Source organism: Tenrec ecaudatus, chromosome 18 (assembly GCF_050624435.1).
Source record: "Tenrec ecaudatus isolate mTenEca1 chromosome 18, mTenEca1.hap1, whole genome shotgun sequence".
In the NCBI taxonomy this organism is placed as follows: Eukaryota; Metazoa; Chordata; class Mammalia; order Afrosoricida; family Tenrecidae; genus Tenrec; species Tenrec ecaudatus.
The window spans coordinates 63731485-63747186 of NC_134547.1; the positions used below are offsets into that span (position 1 = coordinate 63731485).

The 15702-nt window shown below is 50.5% G+C and overlaps 1 protein-coding gene across 1 annotated transcript in view; it reads left to right on the forward strand.

Moving 5' to 3' along the window:
- The window catches only part of HYDIN (HYDIN axonemal central pair apparatus protein), a 285134-nt gene that overhangs the window by 234651 nt on the left and 34781 nt on the right, over positions 1 to 15702 (forward strand). The window contains exons 58-65 of the mRNA XM_075536735.1: positions 2911 to 3115; positions 3649 to 3884; positions 6260 to 6411; positions 6516 to 6705; positions 8291 to 8393; positions 8634 to 8903; positions 10826 to 10968; positions 12989 to 13207. Of these exons, the coding sequence (XP_075392850.1) occupies positions 2911 to 3115; positions 3649 to 3884; positions 6260 to 6411; positions 6516 to 6705; positions 8291 to 8393; positions 8634 to 8903; positions 10826 to 10968; positions 12989 to 13207 (1518 nt within the window). The remainder of the gene's footprint in view (positions 1 to 2910; positions 3116 to 3648; positions 3885 to 6259; positions 6412 to 6515; positions 6706 to 8290; positions 8394 to 8633; positions 8904 to 10825; positions 10969 to 12988; positions 13208 to 15702) is intronic.

A 15702-nucleotide genomic window follows, 5' to 3' on the forward strand; every position in this document is an offset into this window, starting at 1 on the left:
CGGAACAGTAATGAAGAGGTGTCCACCTCCTTCCCCTGACAAAGTAGCGTCAGAGAGAGCCAGCTCAAACAGGAGGTTTTAATGAGAGCCTGTGTGTGCTAAGACCTAAAATGTTCCATTGCAAGTCACTCATTATACCAAGTACCAGACAGATGTGCAACTGAATGGAGACAGATAATCAGTAGATGCCAGCACTGAGATGTCAGAGATGTTAGAATTTTCTGACAAAGACGTTAAAGCTGCCTGCAAACAAAAGCTTCCAGGAGCATTACATGGGTGCTGGGATCAAATATGGTGGGGGGAGGGGGGAGTAGAAACACTCCGCAAAAAAATAGAAGGTAGAAAGAACCGTATGGAAATTTTAGAACCAAAAAGTAAATAGCCACAATAAAAAATTCAATGTATGGGAGAGGAGGCCTGACGGTGGACGGGGCGGAGTTCTGCAGGAAGTCCTTCCTGGGAGTGACGTTCCCCGGACTGCTGGGGGGCCACAGGCTCTCCATCAGGCCCCCATCCTCGACCCGTGGCACAATTTGGCTGTGCCCTGCTGGAGATGGCTCTGGTGGCGACTTGCCCTAAGCCTTGATTGGCCACAATTTTGGCACGAGGCCACAGTGGAGCTGGTTCCTCCAATCCCTGCGGGAGGAAAAGGTAGCCATGTCCTGCCAGGCCACCCCACACAGGTCCCAGTTAAGGAGGCGCTGCCCAGGGCTCCTGGGCGTGGGTGTGGTTTTATATCGGCAACATTATAGGCATCATTGGCTGTGCAGTTTGAAGGCCAGTCTTTCACATCTGAGGAAGCTTGTTTTCTCCCTGAGTGTTCTTGACCCATGTGTGATCAGCCTACCATCTGAATAAAACAGATCATTTAATTTTCAAAAATTAACATAAAACTTCAATGGAACGGAATAGAAAGGGCAAAGGAAAGAATCGTTGAGCTTAAAAGCCAAGCAATAAAAATAATAATTCCCCACCGATCCCCGGTATATAAGTCATCTCCTCGCCCTTCTCAAGCCCCTAAGCCTTCCTCTGCACCCTGCGGGTCCTACTCCTCATCGGGCATTGATGGGGCCCTGTGCTCCACAGAGCAAACTTTCAGAGACATCCTGTTCCAGGTCACTTTCCTGCTGAAAGAGCCTGGACTTTGCTGCCCCCTCCAGTCAATCTGGAGCCTCTGCTTCCCTCCCGCACCCCCCCACCCCTACCCCCATTCACCCCGTGCTGCCCTCTGGGCCACTTGTAGGCCTTCCGGTAGGCCAGCCTGCTTTCTCCCTCAATCCCTTTGCCCTTCTTCTTTCATGCTTCGTCTTCCCAAACACGCTCCTCACAGCCTCCACTTAACTGCTTGCTGACTTTCCCTCCTCATTCAAATCTCAACAGAAGCCTCACCTCCGAGGAAGGCCTTCTGAGGTCACGCGGTCTCTCTGTCTCTCTGCCGTCTCAGCTCCTTTTGATTTCCTCCGCAGCCCTCTTCACACTGTCTTTATGCTACCAGTCCCTTTGCTTCCTGCCCGCCATCTGCCCTGGAGTACAGACAGCAGGAGAGGTCAGGGTAGACACCTGGCCAGAATGACCAGTGCCTCGGCCAGCTGTCTGTCACTTTGTCGCAATGTTGTGACTCTCACATCACTATGCTATGGGACGTTATGTCACCGAAATCTCAAGTACCCGCACCGTCACCCATGGCAGACTGCTTTCAGCAGAGCTTCCCAACCCAGACAGACTCAGAAGGAAGGCCTGGTGATCTGCTCCCACCGTGAAACCCTGTGGGTCGCCACAGACTATTGTCCGATATGGCGCTGGGAGAGGAGCTCCCGAGGGTGGAGTGGACAGCGGACTGTGCTTGCCAACAGTCATGAAGACTGCGTGGGGCCGGGCAGTGCCAACCCAGCAACCATTGACCAGTGGCTGACCAGTGCAGGGCCTGGCCCACAGGAGGTGCTCACTCAGGGTGGACTCCACTGGGGCAGCAGCCCTGTGGCTCGGAACCTTCTTGACAGCACCGGTGGAAAGAGCCCGCTAGAAGCGTGCAGTACGTCCGCCTGCATCCCTCTAGGAAGAATTTGGGGAAGTTCCCGAGTCTCGAATCCACATCTGAGCACGGTCTGAGTGACTCCGTCACACAGTGTTACCATCCTCAATGCTGAGTGGGGTTTAGGAGTGCAGGGGAAGGGGAGGGCGAGTTGGGAGAAGAGAGGCGCTGGTCAGAGCAGAAGCAATAGGTGCAAGTTAACATTCCTTTTTATTTTTATTTTGGGCCCCAAGAGACCTGATGGTGTAGAGGGTTACACATTGGACTGTTCACCACAAGGTCAGCAGTTCAAACCCACCAACCCCTCTGTGGGGAAAAGAGGAGGCTGTCTGTTCCTGTAAAGAGCCCCTAGCCTTGGGAACCTATCGGAGCAGCTCTGCTCTGTCCTGCAGTTTCACTCTGAGTTGGAATCAACTCGACAGCAGCGAGTTTGATTTCGTTTTTGGAATGTCGTCCCCAATGCTAGGCTGAATGCATTGCACACTTTCTCCCACGCAAACCTCCAGAAGTCTGGAGGGACGCCCTTCGCCCCACGTGACGGATCCGTAAGGCCCGGCCCAGTAATTTGCCCAAGGTTAAATAGTGACCGGACAATCAGGCACAAAAGTTTGCTATGTTCGAGGTTCTGCAGCACAGGGTGCTGGGAGATTCCCACTGCAGAAGTTGTATGAGCTAGAGACGACCCGCTGCCTGTGCCCCCACTCAGCCATGGCTGCTCAGAGGAATGTGCCCATAAGGAAGCTCGGGGGGTACCCATGAAGAGCCTCACCATCACTGGAAGCCTGGCCCGGCCCTTCTTCCCAGTCCAGAGAGTGCCTATGGGAAGGGGCCTCCAGCTCTCCCTCTTCACACCAACCTCTCCCGCCCTTGCCCTGCAGGCTCGAGTCACCCATGGCATGTTCACCGTGTACCCTGGGTTCGGCTCCATCCCTTCCGGAGGGCTGCAGGTCATCAACGTTGACTGTGTGGCTGACCCTGTGGGCAGGTGTGAGGAGCTCATCGCCATCGACATCTCCGACCGAGACCCCAAAGACCAGCCTGCCGGCATTCCTTACACTCTGTTGGCCGAAGCCTGCGTGCCAGGTACTGGGCATACAGGGCTCTTAGAAGAGGCGTGGGTTTGTTTTTTTTAACACTGTCCCTCCCCCAGGGGCACCTCCAGTGGTGGTCAGCAGATGGGCATGGCTGCTTCCTTTGGGGCCTTGGGCCTTAAGCATCTTTAGCCATAGTCCTCACTCAAGCTAACGCATACACTCCTAGGACAGGACCCGCAGCTCTAACCTACTAGCCCTTGGGTTTAGGTCCCGGGTTCTCGGATGAGTTGAATGATCTGGACCCAGCGACACAGATTCCTGTTCAAGCCCATGGCCACAAAGAGCAGTGGTCAGTAGCTGAGCACGCGCCGACTCGACTCTTTATTGACCTGGGAAAGGCTGGTCAAAGTGTAGCAGCCAGAAAGAGCAATGCGAAAGAGGGAGAAGAGATGGAATTCGTCCCCTCATGGCTCTTTCTCAACTGCTTCTCTGTTGTCAGAATTCAGACTCCCCAAGTAGGAATCTCCGAGCCAGGCATGTGGCAGCCAGGCCACTGCTCACGCGCTTCCCTCCATTTCCCAGCCTTCGTGACCGACAACAATGCCTTGATCTTCGAGGAGCACCAGGTCTGCTCCAACGTCAACCTGCACTACATCCAGCACACCACGGGCCATACAGGGCTATTCGTGGAGGACGAGAACAAGTTTGTGTTCTGCAACGTCCTGGTGGGCCATCAGGCCAAGGCGCGGTTCAGAATCAGCAATGTGGGCAAGATTGCCTGTGATGTCAACATTACTGTCAAGCCTGTCTCCAATAAGGTGAGGTGCCTCCATCGGTCAGGGTGCCCCCGGGGAGAGAGCCTGTCGGTGCATCCGTCATCAGGCAGTCTCCCCAGATCAAGGGCCACACAGCTGTTCCATTGATGTCTGGTCTGGGTACCTCTGTGATAAGCTAGTACCTGCAAGCCCCCACCGTGCCTCAGACTGTCAAAGCAATGTCGGGAGACCCACTGCTCCCTCCGAAGGTGTCTCGTGGGGTTGACTGCACAAGCCGCATCACCATGTCAGGCCTAGGTGTGGATTTCTTTTCATTTCCTTCTTGGAAATGACAAGGTTTCTTGATTTGTCTCGAGCCAGTTTTGGAAAATCCCCAGACACATCTTCAACGCTGAACAGCGGTTTCAGACAGGCCTGCACATTCTTTGGCTCGGGGAGATGCGGGAAGTGGCCAGCTACCAGGAGAAGGCAACATGGTGAACATTTATCCGGTGCCTCCGTGGGCACTGTGCTGAGTGATTGCCTCTCACTGCCTCCCTGCCGTGTCATTCATTGACGTAGTGCATAGTGTTGTTTCCCGTTTTCCAGTGGAGGGGGCTTAGAAAGGCTGCCTGCCTCCTGTGGGTTCCCAGAGTCCAGAGATGGAGACTGAAGTTGGAAGCGAGGCTTCATCTGCATACCATTGAGTCCATTCTGACTTCCAGCAACCCTGAACAACCACGTAGAATTGCCCCCTGTGGACCATTATAGGCCCAATGCCTAACCCGCCGCACCACCAGAGGGCCCTTTCCCAGACCAAGGAGATAACAACTGCCCATCTCAGGGTCACGGGGCCCTGGGGGTGTCATGGATTCTGCATTGGCCTGCTAACCCCAAGGTTAACCCTTTGAGCCCACCCGTCCCTCCTCAGGAGAAAGATGGAGAGGTCCGTTCCTCCGCTCCTGTAAAGACTGACAGCCTTGGAAACCTACTGGGGCAGTGTCCCTCTGTCAGAACTGAGTCGGCGCCACTGAGCTATTTCATTCATTTTCCGGTTCGTCTCTGTGTGGCCCCAAATTGCCTTCAGTCTGAGACCATTCTGAAGTCTTGTTTTTTCCTCCCAATGGAACAGACACTGAGAAAGAGGACTTGATAGTCACCATGCTGCCCATACACTTAATCTCCCATCTGGCGTGCTACAAAGACTAACATTACGTAGGTGACCTCCACCTCTCTGCCCAAAGGTGGAATTGTGGTCCAGGGGGCTCTCAGACCTCGGCGCTGGCCCTGTTCACAGATGGTTGGCCACGGCGGGTCAGTTCACCGGGGCTTGACCGCAGCCCACAGCTGAGTGTGGGGCCTGCTCCTGGGGGACACTCACTGGCGAGGGCGAGGGCGGAGGCTACCCTCTGACGCCTGGTGTGACCCCATTACTCTGCCCCCACGTAGGACACTGAGTGGCAGGTTTCTTTCAGTTCTGTACCAGAAGCGTTCATTTTCTCCCCCCCCCCCCAAAAAAAAACACAGAACAAACCTGATTTCCAAACAAAATGAGGCTTTTAACAGGGTTTGCAGTGTATGTTTTCCTCCGTGCTTTCAGACTCAACGGTTATCCCTTGAAAAGAACAGAGGAACTCGGTGTTATCAGTGTAAGAACGGGAGGGAACCGTCCCTGAGTCCACTTGCTTCCTATCCAAACTACAAAACACCCTCCTGAGGCTGTGCCCGGGGTCTCAGCCCCGTGTTATGAAGGTGCCCACAGTCTTCCCAAAATGCTGCCACAAGGAGACAGATAAAATGCCTCGGGCAGGGGGTCGGGGGTGTGCCCCAGCCAAAGCTCTTGCTGTTGCAAGGAGCAAACCCCACTCCAATGAGCCCTAGCAAAGCAAGGTGGGCGGCGATGCTGTGTGGCGTGGGAGCTGTCCGCCTGCGATCCAGTCTGGAGAAGCCCAGCAGATGCTCCATCCACCCTGCAGGCCCCACGGAGCCTCACTCTGATGTCTGCTGCTCTCTGGGCATCCGTTCCATTCTCTAGTCTGGTTCCTCATGCTCTAAGCTCAAATGCACATCAACAACCCTCTGTGATCTCTGGGAAGCTCGATTTAGTGGCAGTGAGGTAGGTGGGAAGGTAGATTGGTGGGTGGGTGGGTAGATAGACAAACAGACAGTGAGACCGGCAGAATGGCTGGCTGGCTGGCGTAGTTCCTCTATTAGAATCTGCACTAATGGGCCTAGCCTGGTTCAGCCTGCTGTTACTCTAAGCTGGATCCTAGAGTGTCTAGACTGCCTTAGGCTGCTACTGCCTGGGGCCGTAGCTCCCCAGGCAGCGAATGTCTCCCCGCCGAGTGTAGAGGAGCGGCATAGACCACGCAGGGAGTGGAGATGAGCAGCTGGCCCTGCAAAGCACCTAACACCCCTGCCTGGTGCCCATCCCGCAGCCCATTGCCCGCATCACCGACATCTTCGAAGTGGAACCCAACAAGATGTGCGTTGCCAGCCGCTCACACGCCTTCGCCACGGTGACCTTCATGCCGCAGACCATGCAGACCTATCAGTGTATCTTCGAGGCCACTCTGGACGGCTTGCCCAGGTACCAGCCCCGTCTCCTGCAGCGGGACTGGAGGCCACCCCCTGGACGGAGGGCCACTCCTGCCACGTCAGGCTGATGACCTGGGGGCTCACTGTTCCCCACAGCGTCCTGACCAAGAACCGAAACCTGGTGTTTGATATCGTGGGCGAGGGTAACCTCCCTCGGGTGATCGTGGTGCGGCCCATTCTCCACAACCAGTTTGGGAACCCCTTGCTGCTCTTTAAGAGGCTTCTGCTCGGTCGCTCAGAGAAGCTACCACTCATCCTGAAGAACAATGGCACCATCCCGGCCCAGGTAAAGCTGGAGCAGGGCGGAGGGGGCGGAAAGGGGAGGAATCAATCGACCATTAAACTTGTTGCCCGGCATCTCTCCCAGCCCTAACATGCCCTCCTCTGGGCCGGTCTTACCCGTTACCCTGAAGGTAAGATGTGGGACACGAAGCGGGGCTCTGCTCTCACGGTACACATGGGAGTGCAGGTGACAGAGCACACCAGGAACTAAGGGCGGGTCAGGACAGCGCACTGGTGAGCACCAGCCTGCGGAGGACTCCGCGTCCTGGGCGCCCCGGTGCCCTGGGTGCCCGAGTTTGGTTTTCCTCTTTTCATTTTCTGTCTATTGTGAGCGTTTCTTTTGTAATACAACCCAATCAGAGGAACCTCGTGTAATTAAATGACGTCCCCATTACACGGAGTGGGAGGGGGAAAATAAAAGGATGGCGTATTTGATAAGTAGTACAGCAAGAACCGAGGATGCCCTGGTAGTGCAGGGCTCAAAGCAGCCCGCTGCGAAGTGAAGCCGGCAGTTTGAACTCACCGGCGGCTCCATGGGAGAAAGATGCTGCGACAGGGCCACTTCCGGAAAGACTTCAGGGCTCGAGAACCTGTGGGGCGATTCTTCTCTCGGGGGTAGGGATGCCGGGGGCTGTGGGACTTGGGACAGCGCCCCTTCCTACCTAGGGCACCAGGGAGAACTTCACCGATGTCAGTATGGCAGCTGAGTTGGGCACAGGAGGCCGCTGGTTCGCTCGCTTCACCTGGGATGCGGACTCTGCCAGGCCCAGTGGACTACAGGCTCCGTGCTGCTTTCAAGAGCCGGCTCTCCCTTTAGCCCTTTTTCTCCCTTCACTTGGGTCCAGGCTGCCTGGTTTTCCATTACCCTGAGCTGCTTTCCTTGCGGCACTGTAGGCAATGCTTCAGCGTGGAGGTCTGTGAAGCCCCTCCTCCCCCCACTGCTCCCTCTTTGTGTGAATTCTCTGTTTGCCAGTTCTCTTCCAGTGAGCACTGGGATCCCTTTGTAACGCTCCTCAAAGGAAGCCTGTGAATTACTGGGCATGAGCTTCTGCTCTGAGGAGGTCGTGGGCTCCGAGGAGGTCATGGAGGCCCTTCACCAGGGAGCGATCCAAGGGGCCTGCAAGGCCTGTAGGGAAACACTACACTGGTCTCTTGTTAAGTAACTGATCCGCAGACTTTCTCTTTACAAAGGCATTTCTACGGAGGAGGGGGCTTCACGAAGTTCCTGGGAAAATTCCATGGTCTTCCCATGCCCTTTTTCCATGCACGTTTCAAAGGTTTGGTAGTCGTGATTCAACGGTCAGTAGCAGCGGCCTCGGCACTCCAGTGTGACACTATTCAGCTGGGTGACCTGGAAGTGGCCTTGACTCTGAGACCCCAGGTTCCTCACCCAGATGATAAGGACTGACCTGACAAGGTGTCCTTCTACCCTCTTCAGGCATAATACTGACATTCTGCCTCCCTCTTAATAAGAAACGTTAAGAAGTGAGTTTCGCCGCTATAACTTTTGGGATCCTGCCCCGAGCGTGGCTCATGCTAAACAGAAGACAGCAGTCAGCCAAGCACTCACCCTGCTCTCTCTCCACCAGCTCCACATTGACCTGCGGGACCAACTAGGAGTCTTCTCCCTGAGAGCGAGGCCCACAACCTCCTACATCTACATCACCGAGGAAAACAGACCCAGAGCAAAAGGCGAGTGGAGAGAGGGTCCCCCTTCGGAGGGCAGGGTGCACCCCAGTAGCTGTTTTTGTGAGGGGATTCATTCTGACCCTGCCAGAGGAGGATGCCCACTCCTGTCTCCAGGGGCCTCTCTGGCCCAAGTTCACTCCCATGTGAGGGCTGCAGCCGCCCCCCCCCCGCCCCCCGAGTCAGACCCTTCATGGGTCCTTCCATCTTTAACCTGGCTCTAAATCATTCCTCTTCTCTGCGCAGCAAAGAAAGCTCACACAGCGTCTCTCATCGTTTCTCCCGGGGAGACAGCCGAGTTTGATGTTATGTTCCACTCCCAGAAGATTGGGAGGATGGAAGGCACCATTCACTTGTCAGTGGTGGACAATCAGTACGAGGAGACCACCATCCACCTGGTAGGCGAGAGCTATGAAGACGACATCACCTTGGAGAACATCCATGGGCTGGTGGCTTCCACCAACCAGAAGGCCCCGGAGATCACCGAGGAAAACGTCATGGAAGACATGATAGCAGGTAGGAGGCACGGTGGGGAGGTGCAAACCACCATTGGCTCCTGGGTCATTTCCAAAGACGAGTGAAGTTGAATGGCAGGCCGGCCATTAGGGATGAATCTCCTCTTCCTCGTGGTGCGCTCTGTGGTGCCAGCCACAGTCTGCCTTCATTCTCCCATCTGTTCATGTGTTCAATGGCTGTGACACTACACGAAGCCTGGGCACTGCACATACTAATGAGAAAGCCGTTTCTACCCGCACGGAGCTCACATTTAAGACAGTGAAATCAGTGCCGCTCCTAAGGGAGTGAAGGAGCCCTAGTGGCATAGTGGTTACGTGTTGGGCTGCTCACTGCAAAGTCATCAGTTCTAAATCACCAGCCTCTCCTCCGGAGAAAGCTGAGGCTTTCTACCCCCATAAAGAGTTACAATCTTGGGAACTCCCAGAGGCAGTTCTACCCCAACCTACAGGGTCCCTGGGAGTCAGCACTGACTCTATGGCAGGATGTTGATAAGCGAATGAATCTCTCTTTGCCTCTTACCAACAGTTTCACCTGAACCGTGTAGGGCAGATATTCTAAGAGAACTGGGCTTGCTTCATGGATGGGCTTGCTTCATTGACTGCTGGGCTTGCTTCATTGACGGGGTACTCATGACCACTTCACTTGGCTGACGGCATTCCTTAGATTGTCAAAAAGAAAAAAGCTTCATTTTTATTATTGAAAATCATTTGCTAAGCATCTTAGTGGTTAAGCACAGTGCGCCAATGTTCCTAGGCTCTTGCCTGCAGTCCTGGAGTGGAGCAAACTCAGTAGTTCACTGCTACGGGGGACACGGAGGGGCCAGTCAGAGTCTGGTGAAACCCAGTTCAGAAATCAGATTTCAGACCCATAAGAAGGGAAGTTTCCCAGATGTCGCTGATAGGAATACATTGGCGTTTCAGAAACGCGGTGAATGCATTTCTAGCATAAGCGTGTTGTTAGGTGCCATCAAGCTGGTTCCCACCCATAGCGACCCCGTGCACACCAGAACAAACCCCTGCACGGCCCGGCGCCATCCTCACAATGGTCCTCTGCCTGAGCCCGTTGTTGTAGCCGCAAGACCAGCCTGTCTCGTTGGAAGCCTGCCTCTTGTCGCTGCCCCCAGTCTACCAAGCCTGAAGTCCTTCTCAAGGAACTGGTCTTTACTGATAACACGTCCAAAATATGTAAGGCAGAGTCGTGCCGTCCTTGCCTCTAAGCAGCACTTTGGCCATGCTTCTTCCAAGAGAGGTCAGCGTGTCCTTTGAGCGGTCCACGGTGCAGCCAGCATTCTTCTTCAGCACCACAACTCCGTTGACCAAATCTTCCTTATTCAGCGTCCAACTGGCACATGTTGGTGTGGCAATAGAAGATCCCCTGGCTTGTCTCGGGCACGCCTTAGCCCTCAAAGTTACATCCTTGCTTTTCGGTACTCTTTTAAGAAGGTCTTGTGCAGCACATTTACCTAATGCAAGGCATCTTTTGATAAGTATGTCCCATGTAATATTTTGGGACTCAACATAGACTCAAAATTTATTTGTGGTTTATCTGATATTCAAATGTAATCAGGTCTTGGGTATTTTTATCTGGCAACCCTAACCCTTAAGAGTGTTATCTGAGGGAAAAAAAGAGTGATGTCTAAGGAAACAAATGGAGATGGAGGCATAGGTTTTCTCTTATCCAAATGGAGATAAGGGCCAAGGCAGACCTGTGAGTGGAGGATGGATGGATGGATGGATGGATGGATGGATGGATGGATGGATGGATGGATGGGAGTTACCTAGGGTAGAGGCATAATCTTATTGCTCAGGGGTTCAAAATTTTCAAATCCAGCAAAGCCCAAGGAGGGAGGGGCTGCTTGAGGAGTGCCTGCTAGGTGCTGCTTCCTCGGGGCAGACTCACCGGCCTTCTCTTCTGCCACCTAGATGCTCTGGTGGACCACATCCAGTTTGGGGACTGCCACATTGGCAGCAGCTACAACGTGAGCTTCACGATCACCAACCACAGCCAAGCGACTCTGATCCGGTTTGAATGGCCAATGTTAGCGACAATCACTTTCTCCCCGCAGGCAAGTGGAAGCCATTCACTATATTCTGGACCCCCTTAGGCCTGAGCCAACCTTGATTTGATTGTTCCCATGGATACAGAATCTGCTTGCCCATCCCTCACTCAGACCGAAGGCTGGAGAACTCTGTTCATGTCCCTTTGGTCAAGAGCAGAGTATAACATTTGCCAAGAGTGTTGCTAGGCTGATGTTGGGGAATTCTGTAAAGACAAATGGATGAATACATGTCCCTGCCTTCTTGTCACAGCCTGTGGTCCCCTAGTTGTGGGCTGTTTAGTCCTGTAAAAGTAGTTGACCAAAAGCCACAAGGGGGATGGTAGGTTCAGCAGATAACTGAAGTTGTGGGAAAGTTACAAGTTACCTTCATTCTCTTAGAGGTTCACAGTGGTCTTAAGCATATTACAACCCATCAGCTTTGTTCTACCTGGAATTTTCCAAAGCTACTTGCCTCCAGAGCCCCCCTTCGAGCATCTTGCAGTCCCACCTATTCTCAATGGCCCTCTGAATCTCCATACTGAACAAGGCCCAGGACAACAATGCAGCAGATCCTAGTCTCCAAGCCATCAATTGCTTTGTGCAGATGGCTTACTTCTGGTTTCCCAGGATGCTGGGACCCACTGCCTCCTGCCTGGCTCACACATAGTCCCCCAGTCTCCTCCGACATAAAAGTCCCGGAGCTGTGTACAGAGAGCCCGGGACCCTGCTCTGTCCCCCTGCAGTGTTGTCAGGAAGAAGTGCTGCTTCTGGCAGGGATGTCAAGTTCCTTGTAATCCTCCTGGCAGATTTCTAATCAAGCCCTAAGTGGTTAAATGAGAAATGGCTCGAGTGCCTGGATTCATTCATTTAATCCTTACAGAAAACCTATACGGGAAATACTGTTATTTATCTGCGTGTTGCAGATGAGGACACAGACCCAGGATAATCTAGCAAGGTCATCCAAACTTGAGCATTACCTTTGTTAGCAAAAGATTAGTCAAAGAAGGCAGAGGGGTGCTTCCGATGGTCCATTTACATATCCCCGCATGCATGCATGAACACACACACACACACACACATCCCTGTGCACACACCTGCATGCAGATACACGGGATGCAGTTGTAGCTTTGGGAAAGGCTAGGCATTCTTTTCAGAAGGGAAAGCGGTTGCATCTTTTACCTGTCAGAAGTGCAGTAAAGCCTCTATGTGTGTAAATGTATGTATGTGTGTTTATATATGCTACTTGAAAATTTATCATATTTGAACTGACAACTGAAAATGTGTTACATATGTATTTATTTTAACTGCAATAATGATCTCATTATTTGCTCGTATAAATACCATATGCTCATGGGAATGGCTGTATTTTCTAGATCAAAACAAAGGAAATGTAGTGAGAAGACTGGCATTATTCTGCATTTTGGCACATCCCCTTGATGACTGACTTACTGGAAGGCAGTTGGAGTCACGTATTATATCGTGTAACTTCTGGAAAGTTCCATCATAGACTTACAAGAAAATAAGAGTGGAAAAGTCAAGTAACAGCTTAGTGTTATTCCAAAGTAGTGTTGACCTCTGGGTCCCCTGGAAATGTCTTGCAGGACCCAGATGTCCGTAGACCGCACTGTGAGAACCCTGGCATACTGGTTTCATCTGCCCGTTATCTGTATTGATCATATTGATTAAGAAGTGCAAAGTAGTTAACAATGTAGCCTCTCTAACCGCATTGCGGGAGTATCCCCAGCCCTGCTAATATCAACAGTGTAACCTTAACAATGCTACTTAGTCTCTGTTTCAGGGTTGTTGTGGAGTCTTAAAAAAATTGTTTAAAGGCTTAGAAGGGCCTCCACATAAGTAAGCATTCACTAAATGCTAGTTGCTGTTGTTACCAAGAAGCACATCTGAAACACGTTTTAATCCATCTGCATATGAATCCTTGAATGCTACATTTTTGCCCAGGCCTTTGGTCTCTCCACACTCTCTAAACTGCCACCGCTCAGTATGCACATTGGATCCCCAAACATACTAATGCAAAACTTTTCCTCAGATGGGCCACCTCCACCCTGGATGTGCCAAGGACGTAGTGGTGACCCTGAAGTCAGACTTGCCCATAACCCTGAAGAAGATGGGGATCAAGTGCAAGCTCTCCAGAATTGTCTTCTCGCTCCCTGAAGACCAGATCCCCGACTGGGATGACCGCATGCATACAATCAAGTGGGTGGACATGCCCAAGAACACAACTGGAACTTTCAGCACCAAAAAAAAAGTGAGTAGGGACATCAAGCCCAAATCTGTCCTGGCTGCCATGCTTGAATGCTCACTGCTCTCGGGTTCAATTTTTCATCATTTCCTTCTCTTATGGAAAAAAGGAATGGTACTCATTCTAGTTTACCTGTCATTCAGAGCACACAGACCAAAAGTGCCACACATATTCATTGGTAGAGCTATAGCATAAGTCTTGATAATCAAGTCCTCCCCTGGTCTTTCTTGAAGAGTGTTGTGGATAGCCTTTTAGCTCTTTCCTTGTCCCTCAGGTGCTCAGAATTGGACTAATTGTAATGTCTGGTCCATGACATGATCATGTTTTTGGTCCATGCATGCCGTCCTGTTATTTATTCCTAGTTAGTTTCTTTTTAGTAATAGAACAAAGACAAACCTATGGTAGGTAGGTTTATTGTGCCAACCTGGCCAGTAAACACATGTGGGGTTAATAAGGCTGCAGTTTAATTGATGGGCACAGAGAGCTTTCTGTCTCTTGCTCTCTGATGGTTGGACCAGCGTGTGGCTACCTTAGCTAGTTCTCTGCCTCAACTTGCAAGCTACACTACCTGTGGAACACCCAACCCATGAACTGTGTCACTATAGTTTGAGGATCCTTCAAGACCTGCTTCGCCACACTGCTGGTGTACACATCACTTGAGCTGGGGACTGTTGGACCCTGTCATCTGGGTGACTGTTGGTGACCTGCCTTGCTGTTTGCTGCCTTGCTGTGGCCAGATTGCCTGTATTGCTCTACAGAAGACTCAGCTGTCTGCTTCCTTGACTGGCACCCAGCAGCCCTCATGAGTTGAAGGACTGCCAGTGTATTAACTGTCTCATGGAATTGAGTTGCACTGAGACATTTGTACTGCTCTGTGGACTAATTAGCTGTTGATTTTTCATGTTGTATCTATCTGTATCTATATTTATCTACCTATAGATAACCTATCTATAGGTAGATATCTATAGGTAGCAAATTGTGTCCTGGTTTTGTTTCTCTAGAGAACCTGTCTCACGCAAACCCATAACTCACACAAATGGGAGAAAATCGACAACCTGGGTGTTTCTTACCCATTCCGTCCCCCTGCCTCCCTCCTAGCAGTGGTTGCCATCCTGAATCGTTCTGGCTCATTCCTTTGTTACTTTAACCTATGCATTCTGAGAAGGTGTGCTATTTAGTTGTGGTTGTTTTCTACTTGATTCTATATATATATAGTTGCATGTGATCTTCCATATTGTTAATGTGGCGATAGTTCACGTTAACTGCTCTGTAAACATCCATTATTATCTAGCCATTTTTATTTTGAAATTTACTATTGAGTTTCGCTGGTATGGACAGTGATGTTATGAGCATTCTGGTTCATGTTACAATGGTGTTCATATAGGAGTTCATGTTCCTAGAAGTACACTCACATGTACAACTTTTCATGATCATGCCCAAGTGTTTTCCAATGTGGCTGTACCAATTTAAAATCTTAACAACAAAGAGATCTTACTGAATCACATTCTGTCCAACCATTAGTAGCCATCACACTTCTCGGTTTTCATCATTTGTGCAGAGGTGAAATGCTGTCCCATTGAAGGGATAATTTGCATTTCTCTGATCACTAATAAGATTGAACATCATCTCCTGTGGTTATAGACAACCTAACTTATCTCGTCTATGAATTCTTTTTCATACCTTTTGCTCAGTTTTCAATTATAGTGGTTATCCTTTTACAAGTTAATTTATTTTTTATAAAATCAGTTTGTATTATTTTTCTGTATCTTCACCCGATTAATACTTTATCTTTTGTTCATATAAATACTATAGGTTTTTTAAAAATGTTTACCTCAGTAGCTTTTAAATGTTTCTTTTGATGAAGAAAGGTGTTCTATAATATAAAAAGTCAAACTTATCAATCTTTTCTTTTGTATATACCACTATTTCTGCCTTGTTCTTAAAATGTTTATCAGAACAAAAGAATACTCAAATTTAATTTTTTCTATTTTACTGGGAGCTCTTACAGATTTATAATGATCCACAGTTAAATTAGATCAAGCTTGATTGGACAATTGCTGCCACAATCATTTTCAAAACATTTTCATTCTTCTTACACTCTCTGATGTCAGCTCCCGTTTATCCCCGCCTTCCCCATGGTACCCCCAGGGACCTTTGTCATTGTATTAAGTATTATTGTTAGTCCTTTTTTCCATATATTACACCATCCAGTGTGTCTGCTCACCTACCATTCTGTTACTCATTCCCCTCAAGTGGGGTATGCAGTCATCGTTGCCGTCAGTTCCCCCTCTTTGCCCCCACCCTCTTTCTGTATCTGCAGGGAATCGTTACTCCTTTTACTATTTCTAAAGGGTTTATCTATCTTGGATTTAATGCATCAAACTATCTTAATTATACAAATGAACATGCGCAGGTCTAACAAGATTAATGAGGTAAAAATAAGACCATCATAGCAGGGGAGGAAATAGTAAAGAACCAGAGAACAGTTGTGTTTTACAACA